The sequence below is a fragment of the Eschscholzia californica genome, unplaced genomic scaffold, assembly GCF_041429995.1.
Source record: "Eschscholzia californica isolate CP2 unplaced genomic scaffold, dmEscCali1.0.p SCAF_4, whole genome shotgun sequence".
Classification (NCBI taxonomy): Eukaryota; Viridiplantae; Streptophyta; class Magnoliopsida; order Ranunculales; family Papaveraceae; genus Eschscholzia; species Eschscholzia californica.
In genome coordinates, this window is record NW_028238461.1 from 1356007 (window position 1) to 1378198 (window position 22192).

Here is a 22192-nt window from a genome sequence, read left to right on the forward strand (position 1 = left end):
AGGACACAAGTAGCATCCCTTGTTCAACCACTTAACTTTGTATATGTGCTCGAACTATGTCAAACTTCAACCTGTGCTAGATATATCATACATATCAAGCATCTTTTATGTTGTTGGAAAAATATGTAAAAGAACTCCACTCTGAAATTGTAAGACACGCAAAATGTAAGGAGTCACATTGGTTTCAGGTCGTTATATAGTTGTTTCTTACCGGTCGAAATATGTTGTTAAGAGAACACGAGTAGTTAATTAAACTATTTTGATGTACAACCAAACTACGGTGAAAATAACGTCGGCATAAGTACTCTCTTGATGGTTATGAAATTTAACTCTACTTATTACGTAGGCCACAAATGTTGATATATCTAAAGCCATTACGCCTAGTTTATTGTACCAACAAGTAGATTTCAACTCGAGTTATCCACTTGTGTGGCTTTGAATACAGGACGTTGGACACACTTTGACACAATCTTTTGAGATCAACCTAGTGACAAGTTAGCCGCAGTTCGACTTTAAGACATAATTAAAACCCAAAATTACATTTTTAAAAATGTCTTCTAAATCAATTACAATTAGATATGATGACATACCTCCAAATCATTTCTAACCTAAAATAGTGAAGAGGAGCAACCAAGGGGGTGTAGCTCATATGGTAGAGCGCTCGCTTCGCATGCGAGAGGCACGGGGTTCGATTCCCCGCACCTCCATTTTATTATTCCCTTTTTCTCCTCTATTAAATATTCTATTGCTACGAAGACCGACACATTACACCCTATAATGATTCCACCGTCTCTATCCATCACCCAATTTCATCGGAACGTTACCATATCAATAACCCAACGGCCATAAATTCTTCGGGCCACTAATTTGACGTATAACTGGTGGTACTTGTGTACGTTCTGAAGTGAAGGAAGGGTTTAGCTAGCTCCGCGTGAAAATTGGGGGTTTCCAGTAAAGCCAGCAGTTGTTCTTCTTCTTCCACTGAAGAGATCCTGTTCTCGTTTTAGGGCTAACAGATTCTTTTGATTTTGGGTTTTTCTTTCTGGGTAGAGAGAGAAAGTGAAAATTAGTTTGTAGTGAGAGAGAGAGAGGGAGAGGAAATCTTCTCAGCTTCCTCCTCCTTCATCTAAACTATGTCCAACTCTAATGGATTCCAAGGTATTTTCTGGACCCTCTTTCTATATCTCTTTGTGGGTAGTTGCCAATTTCAATTTTAGCTAAAAAAAATTGTTTTTTTTTTTTTCACGAATCATCTCTTAATACTCTGTATTTTTCTTCCCAATTTCTGATTAAGAATTATTGTAGAATTTTCTGCTCGCTTTGTTAGGAATTTGATGTCACTTTGATGATTATTGGTTTGAATTTGTTTTGTTTGCAACTAAAGTTTGGTACCCATTTGTTTGAATTTTTGTTTTGGAATGAAATCTTGGATTTTAGGACTAGGGCTTAGGGGTAGACATGAGTGGGTTAACCAGGTTTGGGTCTATGGTTGTGTTTAGTCAATTTATCTTAATAGTGTTTATGCTTGTTTACCCAAGTTAGTTTTTTGAGTTTCATGGATTGTTTGAACTTCAAATGGTGATATCTCGAATGGGTTCTGCAATTTGGAAGACTTAGATAATAGATAGAGTGGGCAAAGAGTATGTATAGTAAAACTTTGAACACGTACTAGTTAATAGAATAGATTGATGAATAATAGTAGAGGTTTGGTTCGGTTTACTGTAAAAGCTTGTGCATTACTTCGGTCTCTTTAACACCGAACTGAATTCCAATGAATGCCATTTTACACCTAAAACCCTTTTCATTTCAAGCTCAAATTAGTGTGGAAGTTGTAGTGTAGACACTTGAAACATCATGGTTGAACAATTAGGTCACTTTGTTGAAATCTTAAACATTGCCCACTACCATAGAGGCGTAGACTTGTGTTTTTGTTGTATTCTCTGCAAGTAACGTATATTATTTTGTTGTTCGCTTAACTAAATTTTGATTCACATCTCAGGACATTTTCCCAACGCTTCCGTCGATTACTTGATTGTTAATCCTTGAATTTTTTTTCTGTGCTAACCTATAAATGGGCTTCTGGCTTTCATGAACATGAAGTATGTCGCTGCATGGGAGTGATTTCGATTACTTATCTTTTAGAGGCAGTTAATATAATCAAAGCAAAAAGAAAGAGATATTTTGAATTGAACTTGCTTTTTGCCGTCAATGACTTTGTGATAAGTATTGTCGCACATTTTTGCTATTTGTCCTTTGCATGATCACCTTTTTTTATAAACTTTTACAGGCGTATCAAACTGCTATGTATTCAAGAGCCGCTTGCAAGAATACGCGCAGAAGAAAGGGCTTCTAACTCCTGTGTATGAAACTCTGAAGGAAGGCCCTTCCCATGAGCCTCACTTCAAATCGTACGTGACTGTGAATGGAATTAGATATGAATCTCTCACTGGATTTTTTAATCGTAAGGCATCAGAACAGTCAGCTGCAGAAGTTGCTCTACTGGAAATAGCTAAATCAGAGAACAAGAATGATTCCATCAAATATCCAGTGGTAAGTGCATTTTCCATTTACATTCTCCCCTCAAGGGAAGGCAAGGCGTCGAAGGTTAATTATAGACAATCTTGATTGGATATTTTACATGTGACACAGTCAGCTGTAGAAAATGCTCGAGTGGAGATAGCGAAATTCACATCTGAAATCTGACGTGAGATCTTGTCATTTATCTGATGGTCTTAATGGTTCTCAGACGAATTTTGGGTCCATTTGGGTCTAACATTAATCCAAGAGCCCATTGCTTGAAAGAACCAGAATTGAACATTGTGCCCCGAACCAAAACAGGTCTGACTCAGACGAGTCACATTCAGATAATCAAAAAAGAGACACTACCTTAGAAAATTATTTGCAACCAACCACTATTAGTAAAACATCTACTTCGAAAACTTAAAGAGAAATAACAAGCCCTTGAATGCTTATTTCGATTTCTTTTTGTGTTTTAGCATGAAACAGGCTTATGCAAAAATCTACTCCAGGAGTATGCGCAAAAAATGAACTATGCAATTCCATCATATATTTGTCAGAACGATGACCAAGTAAAAGGTTCATCCTTTTTTTGTGCCGTCGAGATTGGAGGAATTCAGTATATTGGAACTACAGCAAAAACCAAAAAAGAAGCCGAAATCAAAGCTGCCCGGACTGCTCTTTTAGCAATCCAGTCGAGTACAAGTGGATCCGAGGTAAACCCTAGTGGCAACTCTCAGCTTACTGTTCTTCCTTGCAAAAAGAAAGGACCTGAGTCTACTAACACAGTAGCTGATAAAACGAAGAAGCTTACCAAACCAAAAAAGGCTAATTTCAAGAAGAAATGGCCAAGGAAGAATTTCCCAAATGCAGTAGTATTAGGAAACACGGCAAATACGTCTCTTATTCAGTTTCAGAGTGCAGGAATGCTCGTGACATGTGATCAGGGTATGGAAACTAGTGGATCAGAGATCGGAAACGTTTCAGGAAACTTAGCCATTAATGCAAATCTGAATACTCGATTAGCATGGAACAAGGGACCAGAGAATCAAGATATTTCAGGAAACTTAGCCATTGATGCAAATCCGGTTACTCAACTTACATGGAACGAGGGATCAGAGATCCGAAATGTTTCAGGAAACTCAGCCATTGATGCAAATTCAAGTACTGAACTAATAAGGAACAAGGGATCAGAGATCGGAAATGTTTCAGGAAACTTAGCCATTGATGCAAATCCGAGTACTCAGCTAACGTGTAACAAGGGATCAGAGAATGGAAATGTTTTAGGAAACTTAGCCATTGATGCAAATATGAATAGTCTAGGAACATGGAACGAGGGAGCGGAGAATCAAAAAGGGCAAGAAATTCCGACTTTAAAGGTTGTGTCGGGATTGGTTGGATCAGCTACAACTCAGCCATGAATGACCTCCCCATTGATTAGTTTCAGGTCTCTAATATCGAGCAAGTAAGTCGAACCATTTTTACAGCGAAAATTTGATCTAGTTGAGATTCATGATATGTATGAGTTTACTGTTTAATGTTATAATGAAGACCCTAGCATAGTATTTGACCTCCAAATTTGAACACTTCGTATTCTCATTTTATTATGGGTTTGTATAGGCCATGGCTTTGGAACATTTAAAATATTATCTGGGAACAAAGACTTAGTCAAAATCTACTTAGGGTGCAAGCTGATTTTTTGTCAAAATCTCATCTTCACCTCCACCATTAAACCTTGGATCGAGGGTCTGAAACTCTCAAAGGGGGTATCGCTGCAGACTCTCCTCGAGGTCTCCTTTGATATACACCCTGAATTTTGGCAGTCTCACTACAAAATCCAGTTGACAAAACCCAATTGTGGTAGGCGCCTCTAGTAGTTGCGGAGGCTCTAATAGAATTCTTGAGAAAGAAATAATGTTGGATTGAAAATTTTAGGCTGCTGCTATTTACAGAGCTACTAAGAGCTATTTACAAAACTGGCTATTTGTTGGTACTTGGCACACACTTTTTGGTATTTAGGGAGAGTTTGATTTTAGCACAACTTGTTAGGTATTTAGAATTAGACCCCTATTTTACAGATAGGTCATTCTCTCCAACTAAAAACCCTTAATCACTTCCCTTTAAAAATTCTTAAAACCATTCTTTCAACTTTTATCTTGAAGTTTTAGGGTTTCAAGGCTTGTTTAGGTAGTTTTCGAAGAAATCTTGTTATAGATTTATCTTGAATCATATATACTCATGGAAGTAGATTTCTCTTTAGCTCTTTAGGTAGTTTTCAAAGAAATTTTGTCATAGAAGAAGATGAGATTTTGTTGCCATATTTTTTGTTAGCTCTGGTCGAAAAATTTCGATTTAAATTCGGTGGTTCCTGCCGAAAATTCACCTTTTTTTATGTTGTCATATTTTTGTTATAGTTTATTTTGTTTTTCACCAAATTTTTTGGTAAAAAAACGTCACCGAAAATGCTCGCCGTTCTAAGCATTATTTCACCGAAAATTTGAGTTGTTCATAAAAGTTAGGAAAAAATGTTGACTTAGAAATCTAAGTTCTTTTTTGGAATAATCAATACAAATTAGTTTATATTACCTTTTAAAGTTATGTCTTCACTTAGAATGTTTGTTATATGAGTCCAATGAAGAGTTGTAGTTGAGTTCTTCTATATCAAACTCTTCCACTAATGAAGCTTCTTGACCACCAAACTACTCTGTCAAACTGGAAGAAATCTAAGTTCTTTTTTGGAATAATCAATATAAATTAGTTTATATTACCTTTTAAAGTTATTTCTTCACTTAGAATGTTTGTTATATGAGTCCAATGAAGAGTTGTAGTTGAGTTCTTCTATATCAAACTCTTCCACTATTGAAGCTTCTTCATTGTTAGTTTCTTCCATTACTAGTGTTTCTAGTAGGTGATTGTGAGATGGGGAAAGGAGTTGGTGGTGGGGTTTAGGAATGAAGGAGATAAAATATTTTCTACTCTATATTCTATAATCAATCTATATGTATTTTTCCAGTTTGATCTTTATCAAAATTTGATTTTAGTGTCTATGTGCTCTGTAAATAGCAAAACTTTAGTTACAGAGAAAGTGAAAAGATTCTAACTTTTGTACTTTCTAAATAGCCAAAGTAACTCTATTAATAATTTTTGGCCAAATTTTATTAAACGAAAATTTTAAATGCACATACAATTTTTGTTACATGCTCTCTCCCAACAAAGGTATTTTTGGTCGAATAAAAAGAGATGTAAGTGCGTATAAAAGAAGTGGTGGTGAGTGTATTTAACATTTCCCTTATATACACTTACATCTCTTTTTATTCGAGCCAACGAAGAAGATGGAGAGATATTCATGGCACCCTCATTTACTCTAGAGCCCACAAAAAGTTTCGAGGCGAACCACTTGCTAAGGGTTAATCAGCCAAGCGTCGTGAACGACGAAAACGAAAATATTTTTTTTTTTTTTTTGGTTAAGAGAGGCTATTGCCGATTTTATTAGCTACTCGAGCTTACTGAAATATTGGCTTTATCTGCCGCCAATTGGCTTACAATGCAAGCGGGAGTCTCAATGATCTCCTTTCTTAACAATAAATTTAATTGAGACGAATTCTTTGCTAAAAGATGTGCTACTTGGTTTGCATTACGGTAGCAAAATGTAAAGGTGCAACCATGTAGCCGTATACTTTCTCTTCGAATTCTCATTAATGTGGATCTTATTTTCCATGGAATGTCCTTTTCTTCTTCTGTGCATGCTTTAATAATAGTTAAGGCATCTCCTTCAATAACACATTCATACTCAGGTAGTTGTAGTGTCATTTCAATTGCCAAGTAGGCAGCTCTAGCTTCGGCTTCCATCGCCGAGGAAGTACTAACAATGTCTGTAGCAGCCCATACAAATTCCCCATACTCGTTTCTACACACAGCCGCCAAATCAGCTCTTCCTTTCGAGAACGCTGCATCGAAGTTGATTTTTAATTTCCCTCTCTCCGGTGGAGCCCAAACTGTGACCTTATGTTCTTCCTCTCTTCTTACCGAGGTCGAGGGATTCATAAATGTACCATGAAAATCCAGCTGCATAGTCAAAGCTTCATGAATAAGCTTATAACAATTCGGTTTCTCTCCCTCAAAGACACACTTGTTCCTAGCTTTCCACATGAACCACGCCACATAAAGCCGGAGAGTGATGTTGTTTTCATCTTCTTCTTCTTGAATCCAACGACAAATTAACTTATTAAATGGCTCATCTCCATCTGCCCGTAATCCCAAAGGGGAACATAACCAAAGTTCTCTCGCCACTTTACAAGTCCTAAACAAATGATCAAGATCCTCATCTTCTTCATTACACATGGAACACAGACGTGAAGCTGGTTCAATATACTTGAGAGCCTTGATTTTTGTTGGAAGTGCATCATGAAGAAGTCTCCATATGAAGTAAGTTACCCGAGGAGCTAAATTAAATTTAGTCCACACCTTTTTCCAAGACAAACCGAAAGGGAGCTCCACTGTAAATGATGTGGAAGGTCTTCTCCTTGTTATCGAAGTATACAAGGATTTAGTGGAAAACTCCCCCTTAGTCGTATGCACCCAAATTAATTTATCTTCTTCACTTGAATGCCCAATCGGTAATTGCAATATTGTCTGAGCCGAAATCTCATCGAAAATTCTCTTAATCAAGTCCGAACGCCAATTACCATCTATAATAAGGTCACTCACCAAGAATAGGTTTGGGACGTCTTGTAACTCATATTTCTTCCCCGGTCTAAAGTCATATAAGGTAAGTATCCACGGGTCCTCCCAAATTCTAATAGATTTACCATTACCCACCGCAAAGCATACCCCTTCTTCTATAAATTTTCTCATCTCTAACATACTCTTCCATGTATTGGTTGCAGTCATTTTACCCTTATAGCGCCAAAAATCTGCATTCTTTAAGTATTTGGCCTTCAACAATCTAACCCACGGAGCATTAGGTTCTGTGAGAAATCTCCATACCAACTTGCCCACCAAAGATTTGTTGACAATTCCCATATCTCTTATGCCTAGCCCACCATTTTTTTGATTCTCTTGTAATCTCCTCCGATTAATATAATGCCTCTTTGATTTCTCCATGCTATGCCCCCACCAAAAATTTCTCTGACTTCTTTCTATCTTCTCTATAACACCTTTGGGAACTATATTAGTTGATAGGAAATAAATAGGTATAGAAGATAATTCACTCTTAAGTAATATAGTTCTTCCGGCATGTGATAGTGAACTCCTTTTCCATCCCATTAATTTCTTCTCCACCTTGTTAACTATAAAATCATATGATGCTAATTTGTGTTTAGGCTTCAGTAAGTAGTTACCCAAGTACACATCATCTTCTTTCATCTCCTTGACCCTTAAAATATTTAAGATAATCTCTCTTTTTGTTGAAACACAATTCGAGCTAAGTTTGATAGATGACTTCATATAATTAATCAATTGCCCAGAACAATTAGCATAAACCTCGAGAATATCTTTCAATTTTCTCACATTATCTTCTGAAGCTTTTCCGAAGAAAAATAAATCGTCTGCAAACATCAGATGACTAACACTCGGAGCGTATCTATTTAATTTAAGCCCATTATAGATTCCATGAGTTTCTGCTTGAAGTACCAATTTTGAGAGAACCTCTGAACACAGAATAAAAAGATACGGACTAAGTGGACAACCTTGTCTGAGCCCCCTTTTACTGAAGAAATTTCCTTTCGGTCTACCATTCAATAATATAGAAAATGAGGCCGTAGTCACACAGTTCATTATCAATAAGTGTGAATTTGCAATAATTCCAAATCTTCGGAGAACCTCACTCAAAAAATTCTAATCAACTCTATCGTAGGCTTTTGTCATGTCTACCTTGAGAGCGAAAGCATCATCCTTTGCTTTAGTATGGGCCATTGAATGAAATACTTCTTGAGCAACAATAAGATTATCTGCAATTTGTCTACCCGGAACAAACGCATTTTGCACTTGAGAAATCAAATTCCCAATCAATGGTCTCAATCGATTCGTTATAATTTTTGTAATAATTCGATAAAGAACATTACAGAGGGAAATCGGTCTATAATCTCCTGGTTTTTCTGGGCTCTGCAATTTAGGGATTAAAGCAATATGAGTATGGTTGAGCTTTGTCGGAATCTGACCTGTTTCAAAAATTTTCCGAATTTGAGTTGTGACTTCATCTCCAATCAACGACCAACAATGTTTATAAAAAATCGCAGGAAATCCATCAGGTCCCGGAAATACTTAAAGAGTCATAGTCAATGACGTATACATATGTCTCCAATACCATTGTTTCGGGTTTTATTCCTAACAATTTCAGATATCTTCTAAATAATGTGAGACTATCCCAATATAAAAAGTTCTACACAAATTTTACGACTATAATGGTTTGTAGAAGTAACAACTTAACAAACTAGCAAGCAAACTACAAAATCAAATCTCTAAAACTCTCTAATATAGTATCCAGAGATTATAAAACTCATTACACAAATTATTACCCGACAAGTTGAACTTATTACCCTCCTAAACATATGCTTTTTTGTTCTTACAAACCCTAAAAAGTAAATAAAAGTAATAAGTTGAAAATTACTGTCTTCCACAATCTCCTAGAGTATTACTAAAATAAAGTGGACCCCACAAGTTAGACCCACTAGGGCTAGTAACTCTAGTTGGATACCATAAATTATTATTTGAAACTATCTTAACTAATAAGTACTTATTATTATAATAATAAGCTACTTATATATTATTAGCAACTTAAATGAAAAAGTAAAAAATTGTGATTTTTTGAAGAGGTCACATGCACGTGCACGTGCGGTACTGTCACAAAAACCTAACATTTAAAGAGGTGGTCAAAAGATACTGCGTACGTGCCTTATGGTCAAAGATAAGCTTAAACAAAAGTTATCACACGTGCCGGTTTTGAGAAGGTCAAAAGATACTGCATTTGTTGTTCCTTCATGGTCAAAGATCATTAATAGTGATTAATTAACATTCTATTAACCTGTAAAGCTTGAGATTAGATATAGATAGTAAAGATTATGAGAATTAGTATTATGATGATGATTTTGTTTATGATCGTGATGTTGATGAGGCGAATAATCCCAATCTTATACATCTAATTTGAGGACCCATTATACGAAAAACTCGTTTTAACATGGCATGGTTATTGTCTCAGTCTTCTACTAGTATGTAGGATTATTTTGATGTCAGTTTTAGATAGTAACTGTGATATAAGGTAGTAATTCAAGTCAAAATATAATTTAACATGTGAGACATATATATGAAAGTACGAGTGTAACTCGAAGTTAATTGATCGATATAATAGTATAGACTATTTGACAAATATATTAATAAATTGTGACATGTGACTTTAATTTTGGATAAAACTCAATCGACCATTATAACACAAAATTTGCATATTGACCACAAAATTGTACTATTAAATCAGAAAAATTAACTCTTAACTTATAAGAGTTCACATTGAAAGCAAGTTTATTATCATAATTATCAGAATCACCATATAATATCATAGAAAGAGGATGGCGACTCCATTTGAGAGCAAAAAAATGTGCTAGAATTGTTGTGTTCCATTAGTAGCATTAGTAGTGTATCCATGAAATCACATTCTATTCTCACATTTGCTTGTCAACTCTTTAAAATTGGTTAAAGATGTAAGGCTAATAATGTGGGGTGTCAAAACATTTTTTTTTGTTTCTTTAAAAGATTACTTAATGTAAACACAAAGAAAAACACAAACAAAGAAGAAGTTAAATAATAGAAGAGGTAAGGGAGTCATATTTGTGCATGTTACCTCTAATCTAATAGTCTAAATGTGTTACGTGTCCAATACGTGTCATAACTTGGTTAGCTGAGTCATCAAGAAGTTAAGGATAAATGATACACCAAGCAATTAAAGTTATGTAAGGAACAATCAAAATCCAGTGGAGCCCCAAAAAGCAGTGATGATTTTATTAAACCTAACCCTAAGTGGAATGAATGTCACATGCTGTCTAAGAAGGCAAAAGGGATACTTATTTCCTTTTTTTCTTTAACATGCTTCTCTTACGTACCAAATTGGATGAGATAGACATGAAGTAAAGACTTGTCATTGGTGAATATAAACATATTATTGGTGTAATCTCTATCTTAACTTCTGACTTGCTTTAGGGGATAATATGCTAGGAGGGTATAATTCATATATGGTGGACACTGACAAAATAATCTCCATAGATGATTGAGGAATTGTAATATTAGACACTGAATACAAGTTTTAAGAGGTGTAATCAGAGATAAATTCAAAAGATTTAATATTAGTCATTAAAAATGAGGATATATTCTATAAAAGATAAGTCTGAAAGATGTAGTCTGAATTCTTGAAGATAGATTTAGAAGATGTAATATGAACTTTTAAAAATAAATTCGGGAGGTGTAATCTTACCTATTGAATTTCTAAAAAAGATACTCATCTCTGTTATTTATAGATTTAATAGGTGGGTGATTTGGAAAAATAAGATGTAAAAAAAAATTAAGGAATTGAAAAGGTGGAAAACTAATAATATTCTCCTTCAAACACACCCTCCCTTTGATGTCGCCGATATAATTGTCGGTTTGCGAAACTCGCCGGAATATCTCATATCTCTCCCTCTTTTCTCTAGTTCTTTCTTTTTTTTCTCTCTCGCTCTTTCTCTCTCTTCTCTTCCTCTCTTCACACTCTATTTCCGGCGAAAGGTATCCTCACTTTCGTCAGAGATTGATAAAGAGAGAAGAAAGAGGAAAAAGTGTTACCGGATAGGGTAAACTTGTCTGCGGAATAAATGTTGAAAGTCGTCGGAGTTTATGGTGGTAGTGGGAGAAGAAGCTGAACGAAAAGTATAAGAGTTTAAGTGTTTGGAGGAAACAAAAAATTTGAACTTTTTTATTTCCACTAAATATTTTGTACCCCGGATAACTTATTTATTTTCCCAAATCACCTACCATTCGATAATATCCTATTTGATTTTGGGAGGGTATGTAAATCAAATGCGCCTTCCAAACGCGGAAAATAATGTCCAAGAATAACAAAGTATTATCTGATTTTGTTGTGTGTTTACACTTTTGATTATATCAGTAAACATCTAGTTTTATGTAAGACTACTGGATTTTATCAAGTTCTAGTGTTGGAATACTAACTGGCTCACTGCTTTTCAACAAAAAGAACGACTATTATGAAAAGAAAAACAGCTTATTGTTGAAATCTTCTTAAGTATAGACTGAGCGAAAATTTTAATTTTCTTATAATATATTTGGATTAACACTTTTATAACTTTTAATCTGTGACCGCCTGATCGTTTTGGTCCATAAGTGTTCGACCTTTCATGTTTACAGGGAGGAGGGATAGAAAATTGTGGAGCTAAAGTCAAGAAGTATTAATATACTAATAAACAATGAAGAGGTGTTTTCACAAAAATACACGTTATACAGTAACAACTAAAACAAACCTTCAAGGCTTCAACACAATTAAATAAAAAAACAGAACAAAACAAACATATAATATATCGTCCGTTACATTTAATTCAATCGAACGTCCACCATGTGTTTAAATCAATAAACGTGTCAATATAATAAATAATCAAGACGCCACGTATATATAAGGCGCTTCACACCCAATTACCAACCAAACAAATAACTGATGTTTATGTCATCCATCCTTTTACTCTTAACTACCATCCAAAACTTCTTTCAACAAAAAAAAAAAAACTACCATCCAAAACTCTTATCCACGGTAGTACCTTGATGATACGTCTCCACTCATAACCTCTCGTGCTTTCTGTTTGGCCCCTACCATAGGGCCGAACGGTTAGAAATTTAAGGGTCATGGGCTGACTCATGGCCATGGGTAAACTGTCAAGTCTTTCTGCACTACCAATTATTTTCTGCATTAGTAGGGGTCGTAGACAAACTGTCAAGTCTTTTTGTACGACTAATTCTTTACTCCACCTATAAAAATTGTCGACACATAACACATTGTTATCATCACCAATCTATTATATTAAAACAGCTCAGTCGGTTATCCAGGGGATAAGTCTGACCGTTTATTTTTATTGGGATTTTCATAAAGATCACATCTAATGGCTGTTATAAAATCCCTTTTCGTGTAAATCCCTTCAAAATAGAAGGGTAATAGTATAAAACGACCAAAAGTGGTTAGGATATCCCTACATAACTACCCACGTATTTCTCTCCCTCACCATTTAACTTCACACGTATTTCTCTCCCATTTAACTTCCTTCCCACGTATTTCTCTCCCTCACCATTTTCAGTCAGATTTACAACTGTTGGTTAATATCTCTCCCTATTTATTTTCCATTATCTTCTTTATTCTCTTTCCAAGAATGTTGTAATCTAAATTTATTTATTTTCTCAGGCGTTAGCCAAGAGGGATCTTCCCCGTCCGTAGGACGGGGAGGAAACCTAGTCTTAAAAAAATCCAGATCTATGTCATTCACTCTCCTAAAAAAAGTGGTATGCGATTTTTTCACTTAATTTTTTTTGTTTCTCCAATATTTTGAAATTAGATGTGCGTAGAAAAAATTGCATTGAAAATTTAACGATCACTTAGTTTGAGAACTTCTCACCCGTTATTCAAATAGAGAGAGAGGTGACACTAGCAGTGGTTTGTGATGGTGTTAGTACTGAAAAATATGATCGTGACAAAAACTAAATAAATTTCAATGTTTGTGAAATTAAAATAAGATGTCTTCCAATACAATAAAGTTCAACAAAAAAAAAAACTGGATTATCTAGTTTATTGTAAAAGTCTTCCGTCTCGCAACGATTTAGTACGTCTTATTTTTCTTTAACTGACTGACATGTCTAGTTACGGAAGTCGTGTCATGTTCGACAAAACACATTGACACCACGTGACTAGTGGTGTGCCAAATTTGTGGTTGTGGCGCGTCAACTGAGCCACGACTCAAACATAAAAAAATGATGTATTTTTTGTTTTGCCCACCTACATACATCAACAATGTCTATAAAGTGTATTGAGTGTACTTGTTCACAAGTTTGTTATCAGATACCTTCGATGCAAAAAAGTTTTAAGGTAAAACTAGTCTTACAAGAGGGATCACGTTAACTTAACATCAAATATTGTCTCCAAGAAACTTAACATTCGATCTTGGCGATCTCAATCCCCTAACTAGTAATTGTCGTGAGGAATGTAACAGTAGACCCCAACACATACATCTAACAACCTAAATCGATAATAACAAGAAATTCCCATAATAAATGATGGAGAAAAATAAAACATATAAGATTTGACGGGATCTGACTCGAAAGTCAGACGTTCTTACCATTTGGCACACACGTTTCATATCTCGAACGACTCTAGTCATATTATGTCTTTGTATCTTTCTTGTTGTTTAGCACGGAGCGCCTCGTGGCATTCTGTGTTCGACGTGTCGATTCGGGTCTAAGTGGTGGAGTTCTCCGCCATGGGCCCGAAATATCGACCATGTACGGTGGCGTAACGACATAGTTCGAACCGGGTCCTGCCAAAGTTGGGGCCGTGCTGGGTCCAGCCAAAGTTGGGCCTTCTTTATATATTTACTACATTTTATATCCAAGTTGAATTTAAAATGACTATATTAGCCTTCTTAGAGAGTGGTAGTTTGACTAAAATTTGTCGTTTATCTCGGGGTTGTAACTGGAATGCGTGAAAACCGGGCTCACCTTTTTCTTTTTCTCTCTCTTTTTTTTTTCTGTTAGTATTACCCGCCGGACGATATCGAGGGTTATGTATGGGTTGGATTCTTGCTAGGATCAGCCGTACCCTTACTTATCGCACGAGGATTTCCAAATGACAAATCTACCCTTCATTTTGTGAATATATTCATCAAAGTCAAAATGAAGATCAAATTTTGTTACTCCATTACATTGTTCTTGCAAACTAATAAGTAATATGGACCATAAGACTCATTATAATTTCAACAAAAAAAAAAAAAAAAAAATAAGACTCATTATAAGGTGTTGTCTGTGTCTCCCTCTCTAAATCTGAAATAAATAAAATGCAATCATCTATATAATTCGAGTATTTGTACGTGTTCACCCATCTAATCAAGCCAAATTTTAAAACAAAGTCTTATTTTCAAATTCGTGTCTGTTTAAAAAACTGAAAACATATGCATTGAATATTAATATTTGTTTTAAGATCTTAATATAAAACACATGTAAAACAACGAAAATTGCATACCTAATCATTTCAATTTTCAGATTTATAAAAAATAAACGACACCAAAATCATCAATATGTAATGAAGTTGAAATTCTAGTGAATGAATAACAATTATATACTGATTCTAACACATCCGGAGTATTTAAAACTTACATGAATCAACTATATTTATACCCATATTCAATCTACCATAGATTTCCACTTTCATGAAATCGAATTTTTTTTTATAGATTGCGGAGTGGGTGTTGGGTGTTCAACTATTGCACGAAGAAGTGGTGGACGACAATATAATCGATTGCTAAGAAATCTCATTTTTTTGGTGTAATGTTTAAAACCTGCATGCAACATGTGAGACTGCATTATTTTGATAGTAAAAACTATTTGTAGTGACAGTCATACAAATTCATTTCTATAAGATTCATATCCACTTAGTTAGTTGTACTAAACTATATTAGTCACTCTATCCCATACAAAGTAGCTGAGTTTGTTTATTGGGGTAAAGGACATGTTTGACTTAAAATTGGTTCTTATTAATTAAGATAACTCAATTTTGACCTCCTCAAAGTGACCAACTAAATAAAATGGCCTCGTAGAGATAATGAGTTTTCTAAACGTCCCCCTTAATTTTTGATTTTGTATGATTTTTCGGTGACTTGTATTTTGAATTCAAAATTGTCTTTTTTAGACTTTTGTTCTGGTAAACATGTTATTAGAAAGAAAACTTAATGTTCATCTTTTCTTCCATTACGATAACCTCCTCTTCATCATCTCGCACAGTTCTTCTTAGTCTTCACCATTATCTCTTCATCCCCTCCTTTGTTTTTTATTTCAGTATATTTTGGGGATCCAGTCGGAGGAAAGATCCTTGATCCATATTGAGAAAATTAGAGATTGATTGTTATACATCAAAATTAACACGGAATATCTATACTATAAATAAAATTTTGTTAAGAATTTGCTTTTCGATTCTAGCTTAATCGTGTACTGTGGAATTCTTTCCTTAACTATAACAAAGAGGTGCCCCCACTCATAAAAATTTCTGGCTTCGCCACTGGTCGATATTGCACCTAAACGGTCGATTGCTTTTGACAGTTCAAGTAAAAAAAAAAAACAGAATAGTTATCTCTCTATTTGGTCCCTCCTCCAACCCTCTATCTGATGTGGCGATGTCTCACTGGACTACTGGAGCATAAACTTTCACCATTCTCTCTCTATTTGTTCTGGGCTCAAGTGATATGTTGCCACGGTCTGGTGAAGGGTTCGGGAAATGGGTGGGATAAATAGAATTTTGAATGAGTAGTAAAAGGGTAATAATGTAAAAGTAAAAAGATGATGAAGATTAGTTTGATGAGTAGTGAAATGAAAATGAAAACGCACTCACCTCCTTCTTTTTAGTCCGGCGCCCGATCTTCCGCAGCAGACACATTTTCTCCAAAGCAGCAAAGAAAACTCATCATAAACACAAACAAACAAACAAAACTCTCTCTCACTACTTTCTCTCTCTAAAAAGGAAAAAAAAAGAAAGCAAGAAAGAAAGAAGGTTGTTTATTTTCTGCTGGCAAGAAAGAAAGAAAAGAGAACCGTTTTACTCCTCCCATCAAATTTGCACACCTGTTTAGTGTTACTACTTATCTCTCATCCAAACCTCCTTCCTACCTTCATAAACCCCCCCTCCTCACCTCACTCATCATCATCATCATCACATTTCCTCTCTCTCTCTCTACTTTCTATCTCTATCTATCTCCAAGAACTTTTTACACAGTCAGATATCTTCTTGGTTGGTGGTCTCTAAATATTTGGCCAAAATCTCTCTTTATCTGTCGGACCTCCTCTATTTCTTCTTCCGTGTTTTCCGTTTTCTTTTTATTTTCCCATTCATCGTCGATCATCCCCCACCTTTGCTTTCGAGCTTCTTCTCTACTCTCTTCTTTCTAAACCCTAGCTCTTCATTAACCCTTCTAAAACCAACCCCCACTTCCTTCTTCATTTTATCCTCTTCATTCATCATCACCTTCAAACAACCCCCACAGTGAGATTAAAAAAACTATGTAATCAACTCTTCATCATCAGTATTATTAGTATCATCAAGTTCTTGTTACAGGTACTTATTTCTAGAGAGAGAAACTTATTATTATTACTGTCTGTTACTATCATCATTGTTCTTACTCTTGTTATTATTATTGATCTATAATCTAGTGAGAGAAAATGAAAAATTTAAACTAGTAACAGTTTTATCTTATTGATGATTTTCTGTTTTTCTTTTGTTTGTTTGAGATAAATAGAAGAAGAGAGAGAAAGTTAAATTAATTAGTTGAAGAAGAAGGAAGGAAGAAGAATGACGCCGACTAACTGGCTTTCATTTTCTCTCTCTCCATTTGAGTTGTTACAATCATCATCAAGTCATCAGCAATCTCAGATTTTACCACCACCACCACCACCACCTATGATGATGATGACGACGACTAAATTTATACCTAATAATAATTATGAAACTTCATCTTCTGATTCTTCTCATCATCAATACAACTTCGATTCCTTCTATGGAAACGGTAATTAATACTCAATCTGGTTCATCTTCTTCAAGAGTTAAAAACCTAGAAATTTGATTTACTCTGTTTTCATATCTGATGCTTGATTTTGAATTTGAAATTGCAGATCAGTTTTGGTCTAGGTCAGTTCAAGGAACTTATCGTGAAGAAGATGAAGAAGAAATTCATGGAGTTAAAGATCTAAAATCACCTGATTTTTCATTTCTATCAAGTTTAAATCATCAACAAACAGTACCTAAACTTGAAGATTTTCTTGGTGTTGATCATTCAATGAATCCATATAATACTACTACTACTACTACTACTACTGATAATAATAGTCAAACAGAAACACAAGAATCATCATTAAGTAATGTTTATGAACAAGGAACAACATGTTATTTTGGAGATCAACAAGATCTGAAAACAATTACTATTGGTGGATTTCAAGGTTTTTCTTCTACTAATTCTGGTGGTTCTGAAGTTGAAGATTCTGTTTCAGTATCAGTTGTTGGAACTAATCCAAATGATTTCTCTTATGGAAATGGAAATCGAACTACTAATAATCTTTCTCTTGATTCAACAAATCATGAATTTATTTACTCTGATAATCACAGTAATAATCAGAGGTTATCGTTACGAGCTAGTCAGAGCTCAGAGAAAGCTATTGTTTCCGTTGAATCGGAATCATCCAAGAAGATAACCACCACCACCACCGCCGCTGATACCTTTGGTCAGAGAACTTCCATTTACAGAGGTGTTACCAGGTACTAATATAATCTGTCTTTCTCTCTCTAGAATCATGTGTGTTTCTTTCTCTCTCTACAATCATCATTTTTTTTTTACTTTGTGAATTGAAATTGCAGACACAGATGGACTGGAAGATACGAAGCTCATCTATGGGATAATAGCTGTAGGAGAGAAGGGCAAAGCCGGAAAGGACGACAAGGTAAGCCATAAATTTCGATTTTGTTTTTTTTAGATCCAAATTCTTGTTGTTGTTTTTGGTTAAGGTTTAGGAATGTGAAATTCGAGAAAAATCAAACGGTTTAGATTTGGGGGAAAAAGATTAAGGATGACGAAACATAGAGAGGATCTTTAATGGTGGTGATTGATGGGTACAGTTTGAATAGTGTGTGTACGATGGGGGTGTACCTTGTTGTTGTCTATTTATTTGATATGCCGCCATTTTTTTCATGAAAGGTTTATTTTAGGGTTTATGGGTCACTTCCATCTCTTTCATTCACTCTCAATCAAACCTTTTTCCTCTACATCTCTGTTCATAAATTCAGAGGGATTTCAATCAACATTTTGCTCCGTTGGATTTCATTGAGATTAGAGTAGTGTCTTATCTGTGGTGGGGACGATGTCTTTCTTATCAGGAATGAGGTTAAAAATTGAAAAAAAAGTAATGGAGTATCTTTGACCAAAATTGAGAATTTATTGAAACCCTTTTCTCCCCCACCTATCCCGGATGAATTTAGGGTTTGTAAATCATCCGCAAAATGTACCTTTTTGTGTTATTTTGACTGAAAAGTTTTCATGGAAATTGGAAAGGATGTTCACTCCTCAGTAGTACTGCAACTCTGTTTTTATGATGGCTCTCTCAGACATGTCTAGCATCTCCCTCTCCCTCTCTCTCTTTCGGGCGGGTTAGGGTTTCTTGGACTCAATGGCCACAAGGACAGAACAGATCGAGTCAGTGGTCTAATTTTTTCCAGTGCGACCCGAACGGGTAACCTTGTTTAAGTTGTGTCTTTTTGTAGATATAGGCGGCAAAACATAATATACCAAGGGCCACTATCGTGCGGGTTGGGTTCAAATGGTCCCATCACCATTGACATCTCTGTTTCATCTATGAATTCTGAATATAAGTTTACATTGGTGCACTACTGTTTGGGGTTCGGCATGGTATATTTGTGAACTGTCTAACATTTTTCGGTTTATTTCTTTGGCATGAATTGCGGTTTCATTTTCGACTGTCCATCAAATATTGGGTTGTGCGTTACTACAGTTTACTTGGGTGAGTATCATTTGTTGAAACAAACATTTTCCCTAAATCTTTTTCCGATGATATAAATGATATGAGTATCTAATTATTGGTTGGTTTGTTTATTCTTAGGCGGGTATGACAAAGAAGACAAAGCAGCAAGATCATACGATCTAGCCGCTCTGAAGTACTGGGGCCCAACCGCAACGACCAACTTTCCGGTATATTCTTGCATATCAATTTGTAAATATAGCAAAATGTCTTCGTTCGAACCATAAGCACAGTTCTTGTGAAAACGTTTTGTTCTAGCTGACTAACCAAAATTTATGGCGGCCCATCCTTTTGTAGGTTACAAATTATACAAAAGAGATTGAAGAGATGAAGAATATGACCAAGCAAGAATTCATTGCTTCCCTCAGAAGGTAATAACATCAAATAGTTCTCTAAAATACTAGTTTAATTTATTTTTCAAAATAAAGTGATGGATTTCTAGATCTTTGTTCTTACTCGGGTGAAACTTTCGCGTTGTCGTCTTAAATTTCAGAAAGAGCAGTGGTTTCTCGAGGGGAGCTTCGATTTACAGAGGAGTAACAAGGTACGACACGAGAGTACCAATCAATAGACAATTGATAACATACATGCTTTTTTTTTTCTAGCTTTCATTCGAATTGCGGTTAAGTACTGAGAATTTCATGTTATATGATCTTATTGTGAATTGTGCAGACATCACCAGCAGGGACGTTGGCAAGCCAGGATAGGCCGAGTTGCCGGAAACAAAGATCTCTACCTTGGAACTTTTGGTACACAACTATACTCCTCCATCTTCATCAACCTCATTCGGATCACGTTCAAATTCTTCTTTACTTCTCATGTCGTCGGTGGTTTCTAACATGAACTACTGCTTGTATTTATTGATCAGGAACTGAAGAGGAAGCAGCAGAAGCATACGACATAGCTGCAATAAAGTTCAGAGGGTTAAACGCTGTAACCAACTTCGAGATGAATCGATACAATGTCGAAGCTATAACCAACAATGAACTTCCTATCGGTGGTGCAGCTAAACGCCTAAAGCTATCTATCGAGGCCGAATCAGAATCACCTCAGGTACACCTCAAACAACAACAACAACAACAACAAACTACTACTACTACTTGTAGCAACATAACCACTATCCCTACTTTTTGTTACGATTCGGCAACCACATTATATCATCACAATCTCTTCCACCAGCTGACTTCTGCAACTGGTTCTTCTCCCCATCCTGGCATTTCTCAGGCGACTGTAATACCTTCACCCTCGGATTTCTATGGTCGAAGTTTCTTATATGAAAACAGCACCAACCCTTTAAACATAAACAACCAGTTCAACATTAACGATAATTCAGCTAATCTTAACCTTCAACCATGGAATTTAGCTCACTCTTACTCCAATAACTAGAATACTTTTATCTTTAAGTCCTGACCTATAACTCACTTACTTTCTTCTATTATCAAATCTCTTTAATCTCCTCTACTTTCGAAACCCTTGCTAATCTGTTTCTGATATTCTAATTTTAACTTATGAAGGGATGTTTTTTGTAAGAAGAAAAGTGAAGAATGACTAGTTTTAGTGTTAGTTTTTAGCTGTTTTTATTTTATTTTATTTCTGACATCAGTTGGGATGTATGTAAAATGCATGGGAATAGGGCTTTCCAGGGATTGGGAAGAGTTTTGGGTGGGGATATATTTCCATGTATTAGATTTTAACTCAGGTTCTCTTAATATGATTCTAGTTTATGTATATGCACCTTTCTTTCTTTTCCTATTTTTCTGATTACCCTAGACCATATTGTAGCAGCAGTTAACAGTGGACATGACTTGCTCAGTATCCTAAGGAACTTAGCTGAGCCGGATTTGGCATGTCGTTAAGTTAGGATCCATCCGGGCAGAAGTTATCCGGGTGTACCTGCACTCCCTCTTTCATGTCTTTTGTGGAATTTGTTGGTCGTGGGGAGGAGAAGATGGAGAAGATGTACGGCTCACCAACATACTGAGGTAGAGAGTACCAAACTATGATGATGGAGATGGCCTGAGTGAGGAAGAGATTCTGAAAGGCTCACCTATGGGAATATGAAACTCCGATGATGGAGCGGACAGAGTGAGGAAGAGAGATTCTAAAAGGCACACCAACGTACTGAGGTAGAGAGTATGAAACTACGGTGATGGAGATAAACAGAGTGAGAGATTCTAAAAGACCGACCTAGAAAGCCATAAGTGGGGTAATAAAGACAAGATGAATCTTTCACTTGGCAAATGTGCGAATTGAAGGACGTGATCTTTTGTGGATTGATTCTTACACCCACCACTTTATATAGAAGTGAAGGTGCTCCTTGGGCGTAGTTTGCTTCCACTAGCACAATGCCTTTTTTTCTGGGATGCAAATAGTACGGGATGTAAGTAGTACGTTTTCGGACAGAAAATATTGATTTATTTCTCAAGAATAAAAGTGTTTCTATGAACACAGCTGCAAATCAGGCAGAGTGGTCACAGGTGCGACCAATGTTGAGACCGGACTCCAGTACCGCAAATCACACGACAAATACTGCATCCATATTATTATCTTAACAAATTGTGCGCCTCCCCTATAATGATTCATATCAGATTCTAGTTAGTGATGGTAATCCCCCTTGTATTGAGCTAACATTCCTAAACACTCAGCTGACACTTCCTAGTGTTTCACATGTTTATACATTAAAAAAAATTGATCGCAATATCTAAAAGCTTTACAAGCAACCAAAGCTTTGTAATCTTCAAAACCGATTTTTTGTGTACAAGAACAGACGGAGGGCGAGCCGAAGATAACAAAAAATAGTTTATAATCAATGGGAAGACGAGATCGAATAGAAAGGAGACGAGATTGAATAGAACAAATTGATGGCATAGTAGAA

The 22192-nt window shown here is 35.7% G+C and overlaps 2 protein-coding genes and 1 non-coding gene across 3 annotated transcripts; all 3 read left to right on the forward strand.

Annotated features, from left to right (window-relative positions):
- The first annotated feature begins 634 nt into the window (after window positions 1–634).
- TRNAA-CGC (transfer RNA alanine (anticodon CGC)) lies at window positions 635–707 on the forward strand. Its single transcript has one exon. It is a non-coding gene; the product is annotated as a tRNA-Ala (tRNA).
- Window positions 677–4095, forward strand: LOC147541319 (double-stranded RNA-binding protein 1-like). The gene is made up of 3 exons (XM_086673437.1): window positions 677–1158; window positions 2288–2550; window positions 2997–4095. The coding sequence occupies exons 1-3, from the start codon at window positions 1134–1136 to the stop codon at window positions 3936–3938; spliced, it is 1230 nt and encodes a 409-aa protein (XP_086529563.1). The 5' UTR covers window positions 677–1133; the 3' UTR covers window positions 3939–4095.
- A 12141-nt stretch (window positions 4096–16236) lies between these two features.
- Window positions 16237–21043, forward strand: LOC147541320 (AP2-like ethylene-responsive transcription factor AIL7). The gene is made up of 9 exons (XM_086673439.1): window positions 16237–16849; window positions 17031–17297; window positions 17404–18043; window positions 18143–18225; window positions 19399–19487; window positions 19615–19688; window positions 19811–19861; window positions 19990–20066; window positions 20186–21043. The coding sequence occupies exons 2-9, from the start codon at window positions 17084–17086 to the stop codon at window positions 20701–20703; spliced, it is 1746 nt and encodes a 581-aa protein (XP_086529565.1). The 5' UTR covers window positions 16237–16849; window positions 17031–17083; the 3' UTR covers window positions 20704–21043.
- Window positions 21044–22192: the final 1149 nt, after the last annotated feature.